This window comes from Limulus polyphemus, unplaced genomic scaffold (genome assembly GCF_000517525.1).
Source record: "Limulus polyphemus unplaced genomic scaffold, Limulus_polyphemus-2.1.2 Scaffold892, whole genome shotgun sequence".
Classification (NCBI taxonomy): Eukaryota; Metazoa; Arthropoda; class Merostomata; order Xiphosura; family Limulidae; genus Limulus; species Limulus polyphemus.
Window position 1 is genome coordinate 165,585 of NW_013666502.1, and position 16,082 is coordinate 181,666.

The 16,082-nt window shown below is 31.3% G+C and overlaps 1 protein-coding gene across 4 annotated transcripts in view; it reads left to right on the forward strand.

Moving 5' to 3' along the window:
- Positions 1-16,082, forward strand: part of LOC106461070 (regulator of G-protein signaling 7-like) — a 129,978-nt gene that overhangs the window by 86,566 nt on the left and 27,330 nt on the right. For all 4 annotated transcript variants that reach the window (XM_022387908.1, XM_022387909.1, XM_022387911.1 and 1 more), the window contains exons 4-8: positions 1,388-1,494; positions 5,775-5,826; positions 6,706-6,847; positions 8,185-8,266; positions 10,960-11,034. In XM_022387908.1, coding sequence (XP_022243616.1) covers positions 1,388-1,494; positions 5,775-5,826; positions 6,706-6,847; positions 8,185-8,266; positions 10,960-11,034 — 458 coding nt within the window. The remainder of the gene's footprint in view (positions 1-1,387; positions 1,495-5,774; positions 5,827-6,705; positions 6,848-8,184; positions 8,267-10,959; positions 11,035-16,082) is intronic.

Consider the following 16,082-nt stretch of genomic DNA (forward strand, 5'->3'; position numbering starts at 1 on the left):
CTCAAATTTTGATTAAAAATGCTTGTATCAGTTCGAGTTTTTTTATATTAAACGCATAAGAGATACTTTGAAGTTTAGTATCAAATTATTAAAGTAAAGTGGGATGAAACTGCTAAAACTGTGATAAAAAACAGGATTAAATATTATATGATGTCCATATTTCAATATTAAAAATGCAGAGCGCGTTATTAACAAGTATCTCGGATGAATCGTGAACGTGCTGATCCACAGTCCAGCATGCTAACCACTAGGTCACGTCTGATTCGTCAGTTGTTTAACAGTTTTTTATTTTTAAAGCATTATTTTTATCCCAAGAATGTGTGACCTTACATTACTTTTTATATAACAATTTTCTTTCATAAAATACGCAAGGCTTTTTTAAACAAAACTTTGCTGTTCATCTGTACTGTGTCCACCTTATGAAATTATAAATTATAAAACATGCAGATTGTCAAGTATTCATTACCAAAAAACATTAATATTCTTTTTCACTTGTAACTAAATTTTTAAATGAATGTAGCTAACGAGAAGTTAGGCCTATCTGAAATATTCTTTTATTACTTTACTCATCGAATTGCCAGATTTGTCCGATAACATCATTAAATGATCCTCGGCATCCCAGGAGATAAGTGTTTGGCTTTCTAAAACATTTTTCATTAGTTAGAATAAACTGCCATTAATCTTGAAGCTTTTGCTTGCCTTTTGATTCAGTACGAATGTTTTGCAACCACTAAAAATATAATTTTATGTAATTTTTCTTCCAGACGTTCTACGATCAAATAGTAAGTTCTAATCTTTCCAGCTTGTTCTTCTCTTTTATGTAAAATATTCTTATTCCAGAGAAACTGGATGAATAATCTGTTTGCCATTTTTGTTTTTTTCAATAACCCGGTAAAGTAATGAACTTTATGCTAGTTACAATCGCGTATCCAAAATTACCCGAGGGGAGTGGGTGGGTTCCAAGTCAGATGATAAAATCTGCCTAGCTTCAGAGCATGCAAGCACTAATGGTTCATGATCAAGTAGATATTTCAGAGGACATATTACAAGAAGTGCTACAAAGAATTGAAAAACAAATCCATCACGACCAGGTTTTCCAAAGAAAAGTTAACTTTAATACTGCATCTGAATGGAATTTTGATAATAAAAAGTAAAAACTTGAGACCACTATTTGAATATATACTGTAAACTGTCAACTAGAATAAATAAAAAAATAGGGTTAGGGGGAACAGGACCCCTCTGGATACACTGCAAATGAGACGTGTATGTGATATTTTTTTCATCTAATCTAATAATCATAATATCACAGAAAAAGGTTTTTTTTTATTTTGTTTTATGTAAATTGTAGTATCAATACCTTTATTATTATTATTGTTTTATGGAACAGATGAAGCTTTACATCTGGCCCACCTCATGGCAGCACATGGGTATCTTTTTCCAATTGAGGACCACATTTTGACTATCAAAGCCGACGGCACATACTACAGGTTTCAGGTAAGTTAAGTCTATGAATATTTTATAATGCTGTATATTTAGTCTAGGTGGTTTAGTATAGAGATCAGTGGTTAGAAACATTACTTACCGCACCGTGTTCTATTTTTGGAGAAGTACTAGTGGTGACATCTTTGTCACAGACGTTACGGGAATCGAGAAAAACCTTCTTACCTTTGACTTTAAAGGCTAGAGACTGTTTGTTTCTTATCATACTATTTGAGAAATTTCGAACCCCGGAAGATATTGGTGACGTCATCTCTTGGTTTTACTTCTTATAAAAAAGTTTATTTAACGTGCAAAAGATTCAGAAGAATCAAATGATTTTTTATGTTATTATATAAAAATTATAAAATGTGTGGAACAAACTCTAAAGATTATTCTACACTCTATGCCTCAACATTAGTTATTATAAACCAAGCCAACCTGAAATAACCTATCAATACATGCTTTATTTACGTGAAGATTTTATTCCTTATCGATTTTTCTAGACTGTCGTAACTTCTAAATAGTTTAGTTTATCTTTCGTTGTCGCTCCACATAAAAGCCACACGACACATAATTCCGCTACAGTTTCTAAAGGAACAAATATTGAACTTGGATCATAACTCGACTGGCGTTGCATAAACAAAGCTACGGCCTTTAAAGTTTTCTAGAAACTGTTGAATGATTGTCTGTAAAATGGTAAGACATCTCAACTGTGTAATTTATAAAATCTCTTGTATCAAAGTAATCCACCGTGATTATAGTTGTATACTGAAACTTAATAACTTCATGCTTCTTTTGCCTCCCACCGGTGGCTCAGTGGCAAGTCTGAAAGCTTATAATGCTAAAAATCGGGTTTCGATACTCTCTGTGGACAGAGCACGGGTAATTTATCGTGTAGCCTTACGTCTAACAGCAATAAAAATACATACCTTACAATCTCAGCAAAACCCGTATAATGCTGCATCTAGTGAACAATGTTGCCTGGTTAATATGCAAAAAGAAAAACTTAAAAACACATTTGGCTTACAACACGCTATCTTAATGTAACTAATACGTACATTTTTCATGTAAGCTTTGAAGTTTTACTAAGTTCTAACGCCAGCGAGAATATTGTGTTTTAAAAGTTACATTTCAAATGTCTAAAGTTGTTGACATGATTTTTATAACAAAGTTATTATATGCAAAAGATTCTTCTAAATAAACATCACATATAATAGAAGAAACCAATCCCCCCAAAAAATGTCAGGAGTTCCGAATGTTGCCTTTGTGATAACTTATAAGAATGTATATATATGACAAAATTAGAAAGATATTTTTAGTTGTAAATCTTTTTTGGACACACAAAATCTAAATTCAGATTGTTTAGTCTGGTACTATGGTTAAAAGGATAACACATATGGTTACCATAACCAGCTTTATGGTGTACTTTAACCATAATGTTACTTAACTCAGATTTCCTTTTCTTGCAGACAGTTTGTTCTTAAAACTGTTTGTTTAAAGCTGGAGATATTTCATTGTTTTATGTATTATTTTACCACTTCAAACTTTTCTGCTAAAATTATCGATCCCCATATAATCATAAAGTAGTTTAATAACATATAGTTTTTGTTCCGTTATAAAAGCTCAATCGAGAAAAAAGAAAACGTGTATGTACAATATTAACTGAGTCATGTTATGTAATTCTATTTTTTAGATTGTTTAAACGAAATGCAGTCTAGTGTAGTCTTTATGACGAACATAACTTTTAGTTATATTGTGTCATCAGCTTCAGTGTTTGACACAATAACATAAGTCACTGATGAGATGGGTCTTGTCATCCAACATCCGGTTTCGAAAACCAAGTTTTATACTCGAGTCTATCTCTGGAAAATGGAAAATAAGCAGTAATATATTTAAACAAGTACAGAAGTACATAGAACATTTTACTTTTTTTCACAAAACAGATGTTAACACAAAAACTGCATCTCCGATGTGGGAGTTGTTTGTAACGTCCTTTACTTACTACAAGTAATCCAAACATTCATCTGAGATGTAGGAGGTGTTCGTAGTGTCTTTTATTTATTACAAGTAGTCCAAGATTCACATGAGATGTGGGAGGTTTTGTAATGTATTTTATCCTCTACAAGCAATTCAAACACTCATCTGAGATGTAGGAGGTATTTGTAGTGTCCTTTATTCGCTACAAGTAATCCAAACACTCATCTAAGACGTAGGAGGTGTTTGTAGTGTCCTTTATTCGCTATAAGTAATCCAAACGTACATCTGAGATGTAGAAAGTGTTTGTAGTGTCTTTTATTTATTACAAGTAGTCCAAGATTCACATGCGATGTGGGAGGTTTTGTAATGTCCTTTATCCTCTACAAGCAATTCAAACACTCATCTGAGATGTAAGAGGTGTTTGTAGTGTCATTTATTCGCTATAAGTAATCCAAACACTCATCTGAGATGTAGAAAGTGTTTGTAGTATATTTTATTCACTACAAGTAACCCAGACACTCACCTAAGATGTAGGAGGTGTTTATAGTGTCCTTTATTCGCTATAAGTAATTCAAACACTCATGTGAGATGTAGGAAGAGTTTTCAGAACTTTTGTACATCCAGCAGAATCTGAAAAAGACCTGAAACGTCTACAACAGTAGATGAAGCGATTTTCTAATGATATTATTCATGAATTAACAATTGGAATTGAAATATTCTCTTTTACTAACGTTATGATTATATTTTGATTAAGGTCATTGTTTTTCGTAAAGGTCAGAAATTTCACAGAAATATGTACTGTTTTCGATGTTTTCACACTATATTTATCAACTTGGTGGATGTTCACATAAAAGTACATGGTATCCCACTTTGCATCGGGTGTGCTTATTAATTTTACCAAAATTTTCACATTCTGCTGCTAATTATATCAAATATCTAAATTCAATCAGAAACATACTTATGACTTACAACTCAGAAATGGAGATCCTAAGTCTTCGATCATCTTCGCCAATATATATATATGAGTGAAAATATTTTTCAAGTGACTAAAGCAGTGATTCCGATTCACAAAACTATTTCCTGAGGCTCGATAAAGCACATATGAAGAAACTGAATGAAATACATCCATGAAGCAGTTTTATAGCTGACTTAGCATAGCGTAATTACAGCAGATTTTCAAGTGGGCAAGCTATATCAGATATTTCTCCAAAGTAAACTAGTCATTTCCGCAAACTAAAACCATCCAAGGATCCGCCTCATTCTTAAAAGTAAGGGCCAAAATGATTTGTTCTAGTATCAGTAAAGAAATGTTTTAAATTTAAGTTGTTTGGAAGATCGAACAACAAAATTATTTCAAACTTTTGAAATGATATGAATTCTCGACAGATAAAAACAAAAGTGCTCAAGTACTGGTATCAGCAATAATTTTGATGAGCAGTTTCTGCAAGGTTTCGTGCAGTTTATCATATTTTAACATTAATTAACTGTAAAGGTAAAAGAAAAACTACAAACTAACGGATGTTCTCAAGATATCTGTCTTTTCCGTGACAGCTGTACGTACGAATTACAAGTCTATCTTTTTCTTATTTTATTGCTTCTTTTTTAAAATGTTTTCCATTTTTCTACTTTTTTATGTTCTTCAACGTCCAATAATTCGGACACCTTTAGTTGGAGTAATGCTTTCCTTTTTCAGCGCACTCTAACGTGTAAATAATCTTTTCAAGCCTCGGCCATCAGTTTTAGAAACAGTTCGCCCTTTATGGTGCTGATCTAAAACCAAACATGTAGCAGTTAATTCTTTGAAGAGAGTTCATGTTTAAACCCGCTAAACACACATATAGCATTGCTTGGATATTTGAAAGCTGAGATTCACTCATTGAATGAGTTTTGGAAAAGAAACATAGTTCTCAAATAAATTTAAAGTAGTGTTTTACAAATTTGTCTTGGGTAGTTTGTAAAGTTTTTTTTTTTTGTGGTGTCTTAAGTAGTTTGTAAAGTTTGTATTCTCATGGTGTTTTGACTAGTCTGTAAAGTTGTTTTTTTTCATGGTGTCTTGAGTAGTTTGTAAAGTTTGTTTTTCATAGTCTTCACAAAACTTTGAAACGACCTTACATAATAAAATATGTTGAGTGAATATTTAGAACCAATATGGTAACAAAAAAAATTAATAAGTGTTATTTTAATCAATAAATGTTTCACACCATCTTTTACAAAAAATTAAAATTATCCAATCAATTCTTTATCGATTTTCAAAGATTTCTTTGCGAGAAGAAGAAATGGGTTTGTGAATAAGTTTTTATTCAATTTACTGTTTTCAGACACCATATTTTTGGCCATCTAACTGCTGGGAACCAGAGAATACAGACTATGGTATGTTCTACGTATTTTTATGTGAAATGGAAAGAATGACAAATATGTATGCTAACTTCTGAATCTATTTCTATTTGATAATTAAGTTTCAAATCTCGAGAATTTTTTTCCATGAGAAATTTGTTTTTCAGACTTCTATATTATTTTTTTCATATATTTTCTGGTTTGGTTTTCAGTCTTCCTTATCAACTTTCTGCAAAACCTTTGAAGAGTAAATAGATTTTCTTTTATTTAATTTTTCTAACTCATTTAATATATTATGTCAGTTATGTGACAAAGAAATCATATAACGTACAAATAATTTATTTTCAGTTACATTAATTCAACATATTAATGTTTTTTGGCCCGGCATGGCCAAGTGGTTAGGGCGCTTGACTCCCAATCTGAGGATCGCGGGTACGAATCCCCGTCCCACCAAATATGCTCGCCCTTTCAGCCGTGGGGGCGTTATAATGTGGTGATCAATCCTACTATTCGTTGGTAAAAGAGAAGCCCAAAAGTTGGCGGTGGGTGGTGATGAATAGCTGCCTTTCTTCTATTCTTTCACTGCTAAATTAGGGACGGCTAGCGCAGATAGCCGTCGTGCAGCTTTGCGCGAAATTCAAAACAAACAATTAATGGTTTTTATAATATATATATTACTGTGTAATTAAATAACATGGACGTTAAACATTTGATATAGTTTAAGTAAAATAAAAAATATAATAAAATATTCGAGTATAATATGGCTATACTATAGACTCACATTTGAAAATGTTTGTGCTCCTGGAAAAAATGTTATTTTAAATGAAGTAAACGCATTGCACCCCACCCCCCATTTCTGTACCACTAGAAGAGATGTAACTTCGTAGGTTTGTTTTGTTTCTCCCATTTTATTAGCTGTGTATTTATGTAAACGAACCATGCAGAACAAAACCCGGCTAGAACTGGCAGACTACGAGGCGGAAAACCTGGCTAGGCTTCAGAAAATGTTCTCTCGGAAATGGGAATTTATCTTCATGCAGGCTGAGGCACGGACCAAGTGAGTTTTATTTCAGAGAAAATCTTAACACTCGATATGGTTGAAATATGTATAATTTTATTTCACCTGAAAACTTGAATTCTGTTTTAATAAACGTAGAACAGTAAGACTGTATAATATCTAACAAAACGTGTGAAGTAAACATTGGACATTTTATATTATTTGCCCAGCTTGTGCATTTACGTGAAACCTAATTTTCTCTATGTATATATATATATATATAGGTGGGGGGTGGGGGTGATACAAGTGTCCATTGACAGGCAAATAATTCTGAAATGGCGAAGTAATGAAAAATAATTGTTAGTCGTTAGTTGGAAATAGGGTGTTGTAGGCCTACTCCTTGACAAATATCACCGAGGTCATTCAAAGTTATTTTGAAATTTTATTATGATTTTGAACTTATTTCATTTTTTATATATTATCATAATTAGCTATGCTGACAAACTAATTTCATGTTATACCTATTATCGTAATGAACTATGCTTTTAGGCTAATTTTATGTTATACCTATTATCGTAATAAACTATTCTTTTAGGCTAATTTTATGTTATACCTATTATCGTAATAAACTACGCTTTCAGGCTAACTTCAAATTCAATTTTTTTGTCATAAGCTTAAGAAGCTCTTCTGTAAGCAATTTATCAGATAAGAAACTTTTCCAAAGAAAATAACAAGGAATAAATATATAAGTAATATATAATTCTGAATTTTCCACAACGATATTTCGTTCAACCAATTCACTTCTCTCGTGTAAAAGTGACATTTAAAGCACTTTCAGCCAGTATAGTATAAAAATATACAGATTCTTGAAAATCTGTGCAAATCCTTAAATTATCTTATGAAATATCATCATTAGAAAATTACGAGTAATTTCTAGATTATTTACTGGAATATTTTAATTCGATAAAACTAAAATGTTAATAAAATAGCCTACTTTTGTTTTTAGAAATCATAAAGAGCTGCTTTAATTTTAATACCATTGTAAATATTAAAGACATTTTATTTTGTTTAGAAAATGCTTACTGCGCTTTACTTCCCGATGGCTAAGCAGTACACACAAAGGCTTATAACGCGTAAATTTCAATCTCGATTCCTGTGGTATATACACAGCTCATATAACCAAATGTGCATCATTGCAATTAACATTTGATTTTACATTTACAATTGTTCGTTTTGGAGCAAAGCCACATTAGGCTATCTGCTGTGTCCACTGCGAGGAATCGAACCCAGAATTTAGCTCTGTAAGATCGTAACCTTACTGCTGTCTAACTTGCAGTTAACACCAAAACAAAACAATTATTTCATTTATTGTGGTCATACAAACTTTGTTTCTTTAGGGTTGACAAGAAAAGAGACAAGTTGGAAAGAAAAGTGTTGGATAGTCAGGAAAGAGCTTTTTGGGATGTGCATAGACCCGTAGTAAGTTTTGTTTTTGATTTGAAAGTTATTATAATTTGTGAGTGTGCGTGTGTGTCCATTCAAAATATTTAAGATTGCTTTCTAATCTCGTTTTAATTGCGAGTCAAGCCTGGGCAACTACAAAATATCAAGGATTGTTTTCTAATCTCATTTTAATTACAAGTCATCCTTGGGCAACTGATACTTGTTCTGAAGCGGAGAAAAAAAAGATTCTTTATTATATTTTGTGATAGAAAATTTCTATTACTACGTTTTAAGTTTTTGTAAACTAAACTTTTTCTGTTTGTTTTGTGTTGCAAATCATGTACCTGTATTTTTCATCGTTTTTATCGCACTTCACTTTTTAACAAGTTAAGCCTAACTCTTGTCTGTTTGGTCAGTTTTGAAGACGGTTCCTCATGCGTTTTGCTGTAATTTACTTTTTTAATGAATCTTGAACGAGTTCAATAACTCACGAAGTAACTATACTGTTTGTACAAACAATATGATACAAATATAAAGAGTAATTGATAATAATTCTCTGATTTGGGTGCGACCAGACATTATCCTCAAACCATGCTTGTAGTAGATAATAACCGCAAGAAAAAATTATTAAAATACTAAGACAAAAAGTTTGTTATTGAAAACTTGGTGTTTCGCTGCAACGTGAGAATTAATGATCCCTTAATGATGTTACTGATTAAAGTAGTTCATTATGGTGAAACGTTTCATGGCCACCTCTGTTCTCAGAAACTAGGGTGTCTTTCTTCATTTAAATTGATTTCGAGTACCACATTGCAAAAATTTAAAAGAATCACTTTAATTAAACTAATTAGTTTTTTCTAGCACCTCTCAATGATTCATCTGCAGATATTTCCTCGTTTTTCCTTAGACTGTATATTTCGGGTTTGTGGACTTTAATTATAATCAGAGAGAGATGGAGTATTTTAACGTTTAGTTGGTAGAACTTCCTTGTTGCTAAGATCCTCCTGTTGTGGTTGTTGTTTTTTGTTTTTGTTTTAATGCGATTACCTAGATAGTTGAAATCAATTCTTTAACTTTTGATTTTACGAGAATCGCATATCTTATTCTCTTCCTATGGTTTAAAAAAATGTTTGTAATTGTCGTAAAGCTATGAAGGCTACCTGCCTCTCTCTCCAATTTTTAAATTACTTAGAGAAGGAAGGCAGCCTTTGAGTAGTATCCTAACACCAACCATCCACGTTAAGGGATTGACCGTCACTTTTATAACGCGTTCGAAATCTAGCACTCCACAACAGAACTAGCCTGTTCCTAAGTTTAAAAAAGAAAGACTGTTTTGAACAAGAGTAAATATGTAAGGGTTAAATAACAACGCTTTTCAGTATCGAATGTGGTACATAAATGTTAGTTTGAGTGAGCTAAGTAATTGGGCAAAAGTGTTCTACGTCATGACATGAGTAAAGCTGGGGGAGGGATCAGTTGTTTGTCTAGTCGTTTTTGTGGGTTTATGCAATGTGCACGAGTAAAACTGGTCGGCAGTATCGGCTAAGGCTCGGGTATAGCTGTCCACAACTTGGAAATACTGTCCAAAAAAAAGTTAGCCAGTCAGTAGCAACTATCGCTATATGGGTTCTGCCTGCCTTGAACCGAATAACGGGGTTGACTTTCACTCTTATAGCGCACCCACAGGTAAAAACGTGAAGAGTACCTAGTGGTATCGCGGTGCGAACATTAGCCCTTTTGACCCGTAGCCCGGAATGATGACCCCGAAAATGGTCTAAATGCTACACTGCCAAGAGACAATTATTCATCAAATAGTGCTTAAGTTAATTTAGTCATCCCCGGTATTAAAAAAAGTATTATCTGGTTAGTTTATTTGATTTTTTTTTCTAAATGCAAAAGATGTATATATTTATATAGTTCGGGTAAAAAGTTAGGTTTCTCACGTGTTATTTTTATTCTCTTGTAATCAGTTATATTTAAAGGAAGTTTAATACGAAGACTAGCATTAAAGCGTTTTAACCTTCATTTTCTTATTACTTTGAGTGAAATAAAAGTCATTATGATAAAATTCACTTAAACATCCATCTAAATAGGCTGTTGATTGAGAAAAAAGAATAGATTGAGGCTAGCCAAAGAGCGTTATCATATTCTAAACCTACTTTGTTTAAAACCTTTATAAAAAAATGACGCATTATGAAATTTCTAACAAAAAAAAACAAAAACTTCTAATGACTTTTTAATCCATCTCCTATGATTTCATTAAACTTAACTTTTCTAATAATATCATAACAATTATTCTTGGCGTTTAATTTAGAAGTGTTGTTCTCTGTATTGTGTGATTTAACATTTGACGAATTTTAATGTTTAAAGGAATTAATATTTAACTGATTCACTGTTTAATGGATTTAAAATTTAACTTGTTTAGTGTTTAATGGATTTAATGTTTAGCTGGCCCATTGTTTAATGGATTTAAAATTTAACTTGTTTAGTGTTTAATGGATTTAATGTTTAGTTGATTTACTGTTTAATGGATTTAATGTTTAGCTGGCCCATTGTTTAATTAATTTAAAGTTTAACTGGTTTAGTGTTTAATGGATTTAATGTTTATCTGATTCACTGTTTACTGAAGTTAATGTTTAGCAGATTCACTGTTTAAAGGATTTAAAGGTGAACTGGTTTAGTGTTTAACATAACATCTGAAAATAAAATACTACTTTTCTCTTATTCAGCCGGGTTGTGTTAATACAACAGAAATTGATATCAAAAAGGCGTGCAGAATGAACAAACCGTTCAAAAGTGCCAAGGTAAGAATTACGTATTAACACTGTCGTGTGTATATATATATACACACATACACATATATATATATATATATATATAAGTGTGTGTATGTGTGAATATCTGAATTTTGACATCATTGAGTCGTTATTAAAGGTTTACAGTTATTTTAAAGGAATTCAGGTTTTCTTTGTCTAAAATAAAGACAACATTTCTTTTAGAAGATTGTTTCGATTAATCAAGCCCAAAGCTAGAACCAAATCCTCCTGATCCTCTGTTCTACAGCACTGAATAATGAAAAAAACTCTATTAAGTAGAACTTTTTTCGCGAAACCAGTAATCGATATCATCATGGTTCTTTGAAAAGAGATTATTTATACCAAAGAGTGTTCACTTTAAAAACTATTTTTTTTCTTTTCGCAAAAAAAAAGAGAAAAAAAATGTAACATTTTTACTTTCAAAATAAACTAACCTTATGAGCTCTAGAACTTTCAAAACAAACTAATATTATGAGCTCTAGAAAAGGTTTATGTACACTTTTAGAAGTTCATTTGACGAAGAATAGAATTTTTTTTTTATTGTTGAAACTGTAGTCAAGAGACTTGTCAGTGAATATTGTTGTTACACTTCACCACAACGGTATGTTGCCAGTTTTCAAAATTCATGTTTTATGACCGTAGTTTATTTCTCAACAGTTTTAAAAGTCTGATAAAAACAGCATATAATACCATATGTACTTGCGCAGGTATCCCGAAAGTGTTCTGTTAGTAAATAAAACCAAAATTAAGAGTAGCAAATATTTTCATTTCTTGCTTTTGAAGTTCATATGTCATTCTGTGTTGTAGCCTACAGAGTGCATAATTCTTCTCGTGATTCATGGCATGCGCACATTTTATTGACGTCACGACAGTACAAATTGCAACGTTAAGCGTTCCATATGTGACACCATTTTAGTGTCCACTGACTGACTGGCTGACAGGCAACACACTACTATATAGTGGTGTGAGTGGTTAAAATAAGTGATCCCTTCAGGTAGTCTTCGGGTCTCTTTCGTGGAAATAGTTTGCTACTTTTAAAATGCTTAACAAAAAGAATCTCTAGAAAATTAGTCAGAGTTAAAAAAAAATTCGAGCGCTTTCAACTAGTTGAATACTCTTCTTCAAGAATATAAAGGGTCTTTTTACTCCTGAAGAAGAAGTGTTAACTGCTCGGAAGCGTTCGAGTTTCTAAGCTTTTTAAATTCTACCTAATAATAATTTTGTTATAAAACATTTACCAGATTAATTCTTTCGATGTCTCAACTCAGTTACAAATTTAAATGCAATAGTTTTTGGTCTATTTGTTGTTGTGTTTTATAACAGTAAAAATTGTTGTTTTTAATTACAACTACAACGGTTTTAATTGTTCAGTTATTGCTAATTTTTCACACTAATTTTCCCCTTAAGGGGTCTTTTCGGATGATATTTTTCATTTTCATTTTATCTGATGGTATGAAATAACCTATATTTTCGTATTTATGTATTTTATTCGCTCGGCTTACTGTCCTCATAAAAAAAAAAGTTTTGCCAGAGGGTTATAGATTAAATAATTAAATTTTTACTACTTTTTATTGTTTGTAACTGTTTCTGCTCATATTTTAATTGAAAACCCCACTTAAAAAAAAGTGCTAAGTTTGAAGAGAAGTAACTTGTGTTATAGAAAAGTCTTAGTTATCTGTAAAACCCAGATGTCTATTATGCCTTAAACTGCTTCGATAAATGTTCGAAGTCAGTACATGTATCCCGAGTGCTGTTCACTTCTATTGTTAACTGATATAAATAGCGACTTTTTTCTTTCAATAAAGTTTTTATTGGCCACCAGGGGTAATAAAAATTAATCCGTAGAATATGTTAATCAGTTGATCTCGTCTTTTTAACTGCAAGATCGAACTTTTAGGAAATTGTAATATGAAAGTATTTTGCACAAGTTAAATCATTTATCAATAATAATTAATTTTTAATAAGTCACAATGGAAGAACTAGAAATTAACCAATCATTGTATCTTTCTCGAGAAAAGATTTTCACTCAGATTGACTATAAGAGTTTCCATATTAAAATTCACTAAGTCCCTACCAGAAATAAACAAACTGTAATTTTTATCGTATTATATAGTTCATCAGAGTTGTAATTGTGAATAAGACTAAGTAAAAGTATAATAATATTTTTGAAAAAAAAAATGCGTATTTTATAAGTTTTTTGTTATTGTTCAGACTTTTCATTTTTAAAATTAATTTATTTGTTAGCTCTTGTGAATTTAATTTTTATTTCCCGCCGTTCATTCGATACATTTTCTAGTTAAACAGGAAAGGAAGTAAATTGTTTAAACAAACAAAATGTTATAACTGTTCGACCATTTCGATTTAAATTAATTCAAAAATTATAAAAGGTCGTTTGGTCATTAGACATCGGACAGTGTATTAAACAGAAAACCGCCCTACTTCCAAAAGTAACTAGTAATTTTTTTTTCTCCCATAAACGAGTTAACACCAGTAAAATATATCCTTTCGTTGTTCATCTACCAAGTGACACGCGTTAAATACAGGTCAAATATTAGTTTTAGTTTTACACCAGTAAAACATATCCTTTCGTTGTTCATCTACCAAGTGACACGCGTTAAATACAGCCAAATATTGTTTTAGTTTTACACCAGTAAAACATATCCTTTCGTTGTTCATCTACCAAGTGACACGCGTTAAATACAGCCAAATATTGTTTTAGTTTTTCTGTGCATAATTTTTATAAGTTGGCCCATTGCCAGTCTTGACATTGTCTTCTTTGTTTCCTGGTATGGAAAATATTTAATGTCGAAATCAAAGGCTGATCTGCACCAGTTTAATCGAAAAGCGGCACCTTATATGTTACTTAGTGGCTTAAGAAAGTAAAAGCAGTAAACGGATATTACACTGTAATTCCACGCATTTAAAGTAGATTTCGGATTATAGAAATTAATGATTTATTTCTTGAAATATCTGTTAGACTTGTTTCCTGTGTATGTATGTATGTATTATGTATATGAACAAAATAGCTAAGCTGAAACTTCAGGGCGAATATAATCATTCTTTTCTAGATTTTTCTAAGCCTGTTATTTTCATGGAAAATTTATAACGGCCCTTATTCAAATTATGCATAGATGCCAAGTTTGATGAAGGTGTGTTAGTTACATTTGTTACCAATTAAAGACGAACTTTAATTATGCTTTTAAGCGAGAATACAGATACACGGGGAATTACTCGGTTACCCTGCACGACACCTTAATTGAGGTTAAACAGTTTTATCCTGAAATGTAGATTGTTGAAATAGTTCTCTTTAATATTCCAAGATAACAGCGTAGTTTTTAATGTGCGACATCTAGCGAGAAATGTGAATTAAATCTACACCCAATAATAATAATAATGTTGTTTTTTACCCCTAAACTGCTTAACTGTCTGATAAACTTAATTATTGGGAAAATATTGCTCAAGTTGTTGCTTAGGTTCACAGATAATTGTGAAACAATCTTCATGAAAATCGTGGATACTTGCCCGTTTTGGTCAATGCTGTATGTCTGCCAAAAATTAACGACAAGCTGTAGTGATGTATATACACCTGTACAAGACCTTCATAAAAATATTGGATAGTTGCCAGCTTTGGTTCACACTCTTAATCCACAACAATTCGATCATACACTGTAAAATGACCTTCATAAAAATCTTGGATAGTTGCCAGCTTTGATTCACACTGTTTATCCACAACAATTCGCTCATTCAATGTAAAATGACTCCTAAAAATCTTGGATAGTTGCCAGCTTTGATTCACACTCTTTATCCACAACAATTCGCTCACACACTGTAAAATGACCTTCATAAAAATCTTGGATAGTTGCCAGCTTTGATTAACACTGTTTATCCTCATCACTTAACAAATAGCTACAATCATTTATAGAGTGTAAAATAACATTCTTGAAAATTGTTGAAGTTTCCAGCTTTGATCAACACTCGTCATATGCCCACAATAAAAGACGAGTTACTTGAGTCTATAGCTGAAATATTGTAATAATAATAATAAAAGTCAGAGTTGGAAATTTTGTAATTCTTCGTCTCATGACCAGTTTATCGCAATGTAATGATCGCGTAAAATGTAGCTACAACCCTAACAATTAATATATCTCGTAATTACTATTTTCACTTACAAATATTTAAACAATTGACAACCAAGCCAGGCTCGGTTATATAAGGTCTAAACACTTGGGAGTTTCTTCATAATAAGAAAATATGAGGTGAAAGATATACAAATTTAAAAAAAATATGATTTTTCGTTGCACTTTAAGTACAGATGTTCCAATTTAGAAAAGGGTTTGAAGAAGTTAAGATGTTCTTCTTTGTGAACAGAATAAAAATTATTTGAAAACATTGTTCGATATATTTTTAGCGCATTTATAAACGTTTTGAACCTGATTTGTCGATATTTTGTTGTTGTTATTAAGTAAATAAGATCATTTCTATGAATATAGTTAAAAATAGTATCAAATTGTTTTTCCTTCGTTTCTAAAGCTAAAAACAACAAAATTATTAATTTAAAAGTAAGCTTGAAATAGTTATATTTTAGTGTTAAAAAATAAAGGTTATCTATATAGATACAATAAATAATGTTTTTTTCGGGAAATATTAATATTTTCTGAACAAGAATTTCTTGAAGTGTAAATATTAATTAGTCTTAAAGTATTTATACAAATTATTTTTCTTTAGAAACATTGTCAAATAGATATTATATTTAATATTTTGAAAGGATTCGTCAAGATTTTATGAATCACAATGAATAAGAATTTTCGTGAAAATTGTTTAAGGACAAATGTGGGCTATAACAAATGTTTCAAAATTATGTCCTGCGATGAATTATACAAGTACCTATTCGGAAATATCAAAAGGACGTCATGTGGTAAACTATCGTAATGTTTGTTACGTATTAGAAATTCAAATAGCTTGAAATTGAGTTAACTGATAACTTTAAATTTAGTAGTTAAATTGTACTTTGTAATTTAGCAGTTAAGTAAAAGCCG